Source organism: Bufo bufo, chromosome 4 (assembly GCF_905171765.1).
Source record: "Bufo bufo chromosome 4, aBufBuf1.1, whole genome shotgun sequence".
NCBI classification, from domain to species: Eukaryota; Metazoa; Chordata; class Amphibia; order Anura; family Bufonidae; genus Bufo; species Bufo bufo.
In genome coordinates, this window is record NC_053392.1 from 312,503,629 (window position 1) to 312,514,190 (window position 10,562).

At 43.4% G+C, this 10,562-nt stretch overlaps 1 protein-coding gene across 2 annotated transcripts in view; it reads right to left on the reverse strand.

Moving 5' to 3' along the window:
• Positions 1-10,183, reverse strand: part of EPHA7 (EPH receptor A7) — a 172,438-nt gene extending 162,255 nt beyond the window's left edge. For both annotated transcript variants that reach the window (XM_040428774.1, XM_040428773.1), the window contains exons 1-3: positions 9,976-10,183; positions 5,732-5,796; positions 2,549-3,218 (exon numbers count right to left, since the gene is read on the reverse strand). In XM_040428774.1, coding sequence (XP_040284708.1) covers positions 2,549-3,218; positions 5,732-5,796; positions 9,976-10,060 — 820 coding nt within the window. In that variant the 5' untranslated portion in view covers positions 10,061-10,183. The remainder of the gene's footprint in view (positions 1-2,548; positions 3,219-5,731; positions 5,797-9,975) is intronic.
• Between the last annotated feature and the right edge of the window lie 379 nt (positions 10,184-10,562).

Sequence of the window (10,562 nt, forward strand, 5' to 3'; positions counted from 1 at the left end):
CAAGTATTCCATCATAGCTGTGGGGAATTCATGGTCAGGCTGCCAGGCTCGGGAGCGGCAGAAGCTGATGTATGTTTCTTCTGCGAGGCATTTTCTCTGCAGTTGCTTGGGATGCAAGCCAAGGAAGGGAATTATTGTAGCAAACAAACACAGTGCAACACTCCAGAATAAATGACAGCCCAGGCATAGTCGCTGCTCAAAATGAAGTGCCCTGCTCAAGGAAGCTTGTTCAGTGCATTTGTTTTACATGGCTGCAAACAACCCCCCCCCCCCCCCCAGTGATACGGAAGGATGTGCTGTTCCTTAGGAGACTAACCCGGGAAGCCTTGCCTTTAATGCCGTTAGAAGCTTAGACACAGTGCTGTGCGAGATGCCCGGGCAACCTATAACCTCTATTTCTAACTAGATTAGACTTCCAACTTCTCCGCTACAAGTGTTAAAGTGGATTGTGCTGAGCCGCTGGAGTGTCTGATCAACTGCTCCGGAATCCACCCGCGCTTAGCAATTACACATCAAACCTTATTAAAGAAAGTCATTTGAGTTGCCCGAGGATTAGAAAATGGCAGTTAGCGTCTACAGCCGTGGAGCAAGTAATGTAAAAGGGCCCTGCCAGAGCCCGGCGCTGGCTCTCAATGAATTTTCTGCATCATTTGCTCTATTTTAAAGTCCTGGCAGAGGACAACTCGGAGAATGGAACCGCTACTTGTACAGTTAAGTAGCGCCGAACTGTCCCTTGCAGGAATCCTGGTATCGGACACACCGAAAGGCTATTTGTGGGAATAGGAAACATGCCCTGGTGGGTGGAAGGCAGGGTCTAGAAAACCGCCCTGATGTGCTCACTTGTTGGGCTACTTTCACACTCGCGTTTTGTGCGGATCAGTCATGGACGGATCCATTCAGATAATACAACCGTCTATATTCGTTCAGGATGGATCTGTTTGTATTATCTTTAACATAGCCAAGACAGATCCGTCTTGAACACCACTGAAAGTCAATGGCGGGCGGATCAGTTTTCTATTGTGCCAGATTGTGTCATAGAAAACAGATCCGTCCCCATTGACTTACATTGTGTGTCAGAACGGATCCGTTTGGCTCAGTTTCATCAGACGGACACCAAAACGCAGCGTTTTGGTGTCCGCCTCCAAAGCAGAATGGAGACGGAACGGAGGCAAACTGATGCATTCGGAGCGGATCCTTTTCCATTCAGAATGCATTAGGGCAAAACTGATCCGTTTTGGACCGCTTGCGAGAGCCCTGAACGGATCTTACAAACGGAAAGCCAAAACGGTAGTGTGAAAGTAGACTTACCTGCAGCACATAAACATGGGATAAGAAACACTACATGTGCCGCCCTGATACAGTCGCTTGGAAGATGAATCAGTTTACAACGCTGGCTCTGCTACATCAGCCTCTATAGGTATGCACTTGGAAAAGCTGTGCTCTGCAGGCTCAAATAGCTTCCATTGCATGTAGCTGATACGAGAGCTGAACTTCCCTCCGACTGTAATTCTACATTATTTTGGCCGTCAACCTCATCGGGGTTTACAAAGCGGTAACACTACAGTCCACTACAGGGTTTATAAAGCGGTAACACTACAGTCCACTACAGGGTTTATAAAGCGGTAACACTACAGTCCACTACAGGGTTTATAAAGCGGTAACACTACAGTCCACTACAGGGTTTATAAAGCGGTAACACTACAGTCCACTACAGGGTTTATAAAGCGGTAACACTACAGTCCACTACAGGGTTTATAAAGCGGTAACACTACAGTCCACTACAGGGTTTATAAAGCGGTAACACTACAGTCCACTACAGGGTTTATAAAGCGGTAACACTACAGTCCACTACAGGGTTTATAAAGCGGTAACACTACAGTCCACTACAGGGTTTATAAAGCGGTAACACTACAGTCCACTACAGGGTTTATAAAGCGGTAACACTACAGGGTTTATAAAGCGGTAACACTACAGTCCACTACAGGGTTTATAAAGCGGTAACACTACAGTCCACTACAGGGTTTATAAAGCGGTAACACTACAGTCCACTACAGGGTTTACAAAGCGGTAACACTACAGTCCACTACAGGGTTTACAAAGCGGTAACACTACAGTCCACTACAGGGTTTATAAAGCGGTAACACTACAGTCCACTACAGGGTTTATAAAGCCGTAACACTACAGTCCACTACAGGGTTTATAAAGCGGTAACACTACAGTCCACTACAGGGTTTATAAAGCGGTAACACTACAGGGTTTATAAAGCGGTAACACTACACTCCACTACAGGGTTTATAAAGCGGTAACACTACAGTCCACTACAGGGTTTATAAAGCCGTAACACTACAGTCCACTACAGGGTTTATAAAGCCGTAACACTACAGTCCACCCCGGAGAAACTTTCCAGGTGGCAGAAGTAGCTATAGTCCACTCCTTATTGCTTCTGTCATAAGAAAAAGCCTAAACCACTGATAAATGCACTAGAAAATTATAAAAAAATAAAATAAATAACTGTTCTTATTCATTTGGATTTACCGCTCAGACTTACGTTCACAGGTATCGCCTTTTTGCTGATACCCCGCTCTGCAGATGCATTTTCCAATGGGCACCAACCATTCGCCTTCCGCACTGCAGTGCATCTTGGGAGAATTATCGGCTTCTTCCTCGGCGTTGCTCACGCATGTCCCTCTTACTTCGACCAAGGAGGAGAATTCGGAGCCAGTGACGGTGTCAGGGAATATGGCTAAGTTCTCAATGATGGTCCAGCATTTCTTGTAGTAGACCTTCACTGACACCAGGGCAATGCAGGCTCCGACGTCCTGGAATGCCAGGTAGAATCCCTTCCTGGAGAGGGGGCCAATTTCCCGAACCTCTGTATTCAGCTTCATTTTGCGCTCTCCGAGATCTCCTTGGGTAAAACTTTCGTCTGCGGCAATAGTGTCTATTTTCACATATTGATTTTCTCTCATGTTTCTGCCAGTGTCGTAATCGGTTTCATAGTAATACAAGTTAAAGGTTTCCTTGCAAGTTCCCAGTACACCAGGAAGACTGTTACAATCCCTTAAAGTGAACTTTAGCTCCACAAAAATCCTTTGTGCGTTGGCTTTAGATATCCAGTTAGTTCGTAGCCAGTTGTTCTGGTTGGGTTCCAGGACCTGACATACCTGATAAGTTCTAATAGGTGTGTAGTTTTCATCCAATCCACTGATTTCTTCCCACTGAAAACAGAGAGAAGTCATATCAGCCATGTAACAAAGCAAGCCCTGTTTACTTGGGCGACATTTCCATCGCTCCAGCTATAGGACTACTACCCCGGACGGTATGCGGATGGCGGACAGGAGAAGACCTCCAGCTACAGTATACAAAGCCATGTCATAAAGTACAGTTACTACTAGTCACAAAATCTAGGCAGTTTCTGTCAGAAATGGGCGATGAAGATAACTGGTTGGAACACTAACAAATTCAACATTTCCCTGCTCAGGAAGCAAACCTGATGATGGACTTTTATTAAATGTGTAACGAGGACAGGAAAATGACAATGACAGACGGGCCAGGAGCCAGCTCGGCTCATGCTGGTGGAGACGGAAACAGATGGATACAGGAGAAAGGAATAGTACAAGTACCAGGAACGTGGACGTGTCAAGATAGGAGATCGATAGATAGGTAGATAGATAGATATGAGATAGATAGATAGATAGATAGATAGATAGATATGAGATAGATAGATAGATAGATAGATAGATAGATATGAGATAGATAGATAGATAGATAGATAGATAGATAGATATGAGATAGATAGATAGATAGATAGATAGATAGATAGATAGATAGATAGATAGATATGAGATAGATAGATAGATATGAGATAGATAGATAGATAGATAGATAGATAGATAGATATGAGATAGATAGATAGATAGATAGATAGATAGATAGATAGAAGATAGGAGATAGATAGATACGAGACATATATTAGATAGACAGATAGAGATGAGATAGATAGGTAGATATATAGATAAATAAGAACTAGATATGAGATATACAGACAGATAGATATGCAGTAGATGGATGGATGGATGGATAGAGACAGATATGAGATTGATAGACAGATAGATAGGAGATAGATAGATATGACAGAAAATAGATAGATAGGACAGATAATAGATAGATATGACAGATAATAGATAGATATGACAGATAATAGATAGATATGACAGATAATAGATAGATATGACAGATAATAGATAGATATGACAGATAATAGATAAATAGATAGATAGATATGAGATAGATAGATATGACAGATAATAGATGATAGATAGATATAGATAGATAGATAGATAGATAGATAAATAGATAGGAGATAGATAGATAATAGATATAAGATAGATAGATAGATAGATAGATAGATAGATAGATAGATAATAGATAGAGTAGATAGATAGATAGATAGATATGAGATAGATATGACAGATAATAGATAGATATGAGATAGATAGATAGATAATAGATAGATAGATAGATATGAGAGAGAGAGAGAGAGAGAGAGAGATAGATAGATAGATAGATAGATAGATAGATAGATAGATAGATAATAGATAGAGTAGATAGATAGATAGATAGATATGAGATAGATATGACAGATAATAGATAGATATGAGATAGATAGATAGATAATAGATAGATATGACAGATAATAGATAGATATGCAGTAGATAATAGATAGACAGATAGATAGATAGATAGATAAATAAGAACTAGATATGACAGATAGATAGATTTGCAGTAGATGGATACAGTAGATAGATAGATAGATAGATAGATAGATAGATAGATAGATAGATAGATAGATAGATAGATAGATAGATAGATAGGGTTGCACTGAGAAGCACAGCTTTGGGTCCCCATCACACACACTGATGATGGAGGACACTGGAGAGGTGTGTACATTGCCCTTACATTTTATAGGCAACTTTGTAAGAATGAAGTGAAGACGCTAGCTTTAGATGGCACCCCAGCGATCTGATAGCGAGAATATGTGACCCGCATCCTAATCTAACCGCAGCTAGCCCAAACAGCAATAAGATGTAATTATAATAATGGTAGGTCACTGCGGGTTTACGGCTTATTTGTTGGGCTACCCAAATGATTACATACTGCAGTTTCATAGCAATGCTTGCCTATTTGTTACATTTCTACACTGGGGAAGAAATATCCCTTGTCTATTTAATTATTAATTGTGTAAATGACAAAACTAAAGTAAAAATAACGTCTTCAATTAGCCCTGATCATCTTTTGGTTGCTGTAACACATAATAGATTTGATCTGCAGCAGCTATGTCTACGGCTTCTACAATGGTGCGGATCATTGATATTTAAACCGGTTAAAGGCCAGTTCCCAGGTCTTCTTCACTGGCGGACTGTGAACTCCGTCAGAGACAATAATAGCTGACAGGTAATCTTCTGTCCAGCGGTAATTATTTCCTAAGTACTGAAGCGCTATGTGAGGAGCACGTTAATGTGTGAAGGGGCGCCCAGCCTCGAAGGAGGTGGGAAGGACACAAAGGTAAGCCAATACAAAACTAACTAAATCCAAAGGGCTTTTTCTTTTTTCACAGGTAACATTTGGCTCTGATGTAGAGACCCCTTCCCCACGCCCTGAGCATTCCCTACTCCGGTCTGCAGCCCGCCCTCAGCACGTCTCTCTGAGGACTGGAAGGAAGAAATCTTACCCCACTGGATGGAGAGGAGATCCATTCCAGTTCTGTCTGTTGTGCTTTGGAATCCAGCAAAATAACTGCAAGAAAAGAGTTATGGGGAGAATTACTGGAGAGGTCAGACATGATGAGAGCAATTAAAATGCACTTATAATATAATAATAATATTATTATACGGTATATACTGTATACATTCACCAATGGTATAAAAAAAAAAAAACGGGTAAATTCCTGTTTGATGAAAATAAATTGCGCGCAGGAAGCATGTTAAGGTTGTGGGGCGGCTCGCCTGCCTCTTCTATTTGTGGCTATGTCTTGTCTTTAGATATGTACATTACATTTTATATACTAATATTAATGTCCCTTTTTTTTACAGAGCCCCAGTCCACTCCATTCTTATCCCTTTTTATACATTTTAAGTCTTAAACAAGATGCGATTGTCATCGTCTTGCCTTTTTTCACCATCATCTCTCAGGGCTGCCTATCTTTAGTTTGGTGAAGTGAAAAGCCAGGAATCTTCACCAGAACATGGCACTGGGCCTTCCACCACTACCGGGCGGAACATAAAGCCAATTTGTGCTATGGGAATTTACTGTTGTAAACTATTTCTTGTCTGTGTTACTTTTAGAGTATTGTGGACCCTTGTATGGAATATCTGTAATGGGACGTCACCTATATACAGTACAATTGCGATCCGGGTATATCGTACATTCACTCACAGGGGGCAATATCAGGCTTAGCTCCTGGAGCTAGAAAGCCTACGGAAAGGCTGCATGTGACGTCACCCAGACGTCATGAGATCACACTTTCATGCCTTTTCCTAGATGTATAGCAAGGATGGCATTCTGTCTACACCTTGTCTGGCTCATGCTGGCCCTCAGAGTGATAGACCTCTCAGCCATGACAAAATTTATATTGTGTGCCTGCCTCTTTAAGAAAAGAGTCCGGTCTGCCAGACTTCTGTATATTCCATAAACTATGTAGTGTGTGGCTGGCTGCATGTCGGCGTTACCCCACAGCGCACGGGTGTAACGGTTCTCCAATGAGACGTGTGGATTCAAGCAGAAGGACACGACATGGATATGTTTTGCCTGCGAGCACTGGAGACTGATCTTTCTGCACAGACCCCTATTCCCAGGACTATGAAGCTGCTGGAGGAAAGGCAGCGGTCTCTCCTTCACTGCTGGCACTGTGATCTGCATAATGCATTCATACAGCTCAATGTGCCTTCACCTTATCATACATCTCCTCCCATCACTGTGCCTCCACCGTCCACCTATAGACTGGCGTCAAGCATCACCTGCAGGGACTGTGGCACATGTGTGTAGATCACTCTCATCATACATGGAAGATGGGACTACACTTACTTCTGATAACCAGGTTATAGCACAGTCTGGCCACAGGTCCAGGAGCTCTCACCAGAAGTCCCATCATAATGAACTTACTGCTGAATGGATACATGAACCCTGCTGTTTCCTACAAAAACCCAAGGCTGGAAGAGAAGTATCACGGTCTAGTAGGAGTGTAGAGACATTGCACCCATGAGGCAGGGTGCGGTGTCCTGGTGGGGTGCTCCGGGTGGTCACTATGCTCCTTCTACAGGCTGCGCCTGGAACTTTCCCTCCAAACAAGCACAGGAGCTATGGGAGACCTGCTGTAACGGCACATTCCCGGCTCCCTCTCCTCATCAATGGTCCAAATACTATTACTATATACGCTACTAATACTCTGCATACAATCAGATCCGTCCAGGTATAATTATACACATGTATAGAAAGCGGTCTATCATGTCAGGGGGCATGACAATTACTGCCCTGGAGACCAGGCCACAACACCGGCTTAAAAATAGTTGCATTAGTACTAAAAGTACTACTACCCCCATGTGAGACCTCACAGAGTGTGCAGTATGCCCCCCCCCCCCCCCCTTGTATGTAGCACAGCAGATCACACAATTATTACTACACATAAAGGCGCACAGGTAATATTACTACACATTATTGTACAGATTATGTATATTGATACTCCCAATATGTAACACAGTAGATCACACAGGTAATATTACTACACTTAATACTTCACAGTGTGAAAACTATTAATTTGAGGAGTGAGACCACAGCGGACTCAAGTACATATTACTAGAGGTGGGTGACACCAGACCACATATAAACATACACATTGCACTCTGCAGGGCGACACCACAAAGCACAGAAGTAATATTACTACACACGCGACAGACAAGACACAAGGAATAAGGTTAGGAAACTAGGACTTTAGCGGCTCTGGTAATATTATTAATACCTACACTAGTACTCAAGCATACGAGTCACCCAAAAATAATAATGTATTAATATATATATACTAGTACTGTAGTATATGAGATGCCACGTTATATTAATACCTATACTAATACTCCAGTGTATGAGACGTCACATAAGTAGTATTACTATCTACACTAATACTTAAGAGTACGAGACGCCATATAATACTGTATTACTAGATATACACTAGTACTGTAGTATATGAGATGCCACATTATATTAATACCTATACTAGTACTCCAGTGTATGAGACGCCACATTGGTATTACTATCTACGCTAGTACTTCAGTGTATGAGATGCTACATAAGTAATATTATTGTCTACGCTAGTACACCGGTTTATAAGACTTATGACATAAGTGACACTGTATTACTATATATAGTAATACTGTAGTATATGAGATGCCTCATAAGTAATATTACTATCTATACTAGTACTCCAGTGTATGAAACGCCACATAAGTAGTATTACTATCTATGCTAGTACTGCAGTGTATGAGACACCACATAAGTAATTTTACTATTTTTACTAATACTCCATAGTAGTTTACTATACTAGTAGTCCAGTCTGGCAGACAATACACAACACCATTGCCTAGATTACAACAGCACATAAGTAACAATATTAGTACCACCATTAGTACACCAGTGTGTGACAGACAGCACTTATCACTCAAAACACACGACTAACTATTTACCTACCTATACTCAGGTAAGTGAAAGACCCCACTACAATAGTATTGCCTACATTAGTATCCAGGTGTGAGACCGTCCCCACACAAGTAATAGTACTACTACCATGTTATCATATATTATAGTCACATTATTACTGTCTCCCCTAGTACTAGGTGTGTGACAATACCCACATAGGTAATATTGTTATTATTGTTTCCCCCTGGTGCAAGGTGTGAGACAGTCCCCAGACAATATTAATACTGTCTCTCCTAGTCCTCAGGTGTAGGAGTCCCCACACAAGTCATATTATTACTGTCTCCCCCAGTCCTCAGGTGACCCGCAGCGGTCCTAATATTTCTCAGGTGTGAGACCGTCCCCACACAAGTAATAGTACTACTGCCATATTATTATATATTATAGTCATATTATTACTGCCTCCCCTAGTACTAGGTGTGTGACAATATCCACATAAATATTATTATTAATTATTATCTCCACCAGTACTTGGTGTGTGATAGTCTCCAGATGAGTTATATTACTATTGTCTCCCCCAGTACTAGGTGTGTGACAGTCCCCACATAGGTAATATTGTTATTATTGTTTCCCCCTGGTACAAGGTGTGAGACAGTCCCCAGACAATATTATTACTGTCTCTCCTAGTCCTCGGGTGTATGAGTCCCCACACAAGTCATATTATTACTGTCTCTCCAAGTCCTCGGGTGACAGTCCCCATAGCAGTCCTATTAGTACTCAGGTGCCAGTCCCCGCAGCGGTCCTATTAGTACTCAGGTGCCAGTCCCCATAGCGGTCCTATTAGTACTCAGGTGCCAGTCCCCGCAGCGGTCCTAACATCAGGTAGGTGCCAGTCCCCGCAGCGGTCCTAACATCAGGTAGGTGCCAGTCCCCGCAGCGGTCCTAACATCAGGTAGGTGCCAGTCCCCGCAGCGGTCCTAACATCAGGTAGGTGCCAGTCCCCGCAGCGGTCCTAACATCAGGTAGGTGCCAGTCCCCGCAGCGGTCCTAACATCAGGTAGGTGCCAGTCCCCGCAGCGGTCCTAACATCAGGTAGGTGCCCCAGGAGGCGCCGATAAATCGAGCTCCGGCGCAGATAACGGAGCACGCGGCTCCTCCGGGACTCTATACATAGAGCAGCTTCTTGCCATGACGTGCACGGAGTTTCTCCACAACACAGGAAACTTCTCTCCTCGCCCCCGGCAATGTGGCCCCTCCACGGGGCGCAAGGAGGAAACTTTGCGGGGCTCTTACCTTCCTTGGCAGTCTGTGCATCCGCGGGATGTGCAAATAGAAGGAGGCAGAGGAAGAAGGTCCTCTGAGCCGCGCGGGGGGACATGGTGCTCTGTGCTCGGAGCGGGCGGCTGCCGTCGGACTGCGGACTCTCAGGTGCTGGGCGCAGAGTGGCAGCCGGCAGAATACATTCCTGTGAACGGAGGGATGCTCGTCCCTGCTCCAGCGCTGTGCCAGCCTCTGACTGCAGCCTGGATGCTAGATCCTAGCGGGTTAAAGGAGCTGTGTGGACGTCAGTGTCACGTGACTGGCCGGGGCGGAGCCTCGGACCCGTGTGGCCGTGAGTGCGGGAGGAGGTGACACGGGAGCGAACCTGTCTGCGTGTGGAAAGTTTCCCGTCAGTGCGCTGGTACCTCAGCCATGTGTATGTATATATATATATATATATATATATATATATATATATATAGGGTTCTGGAAGCTTCCCGGTGTGTGCAGTCCCATGTAAAAGTGTGTACTGTGGAAGGCTAGGAACTTTCTGGTGTGTGCAGTAGTCCCATGTGAAAGTGTGTTCTGTGGGCTTCTGCAAACTTTCTAATTCTGGTGTG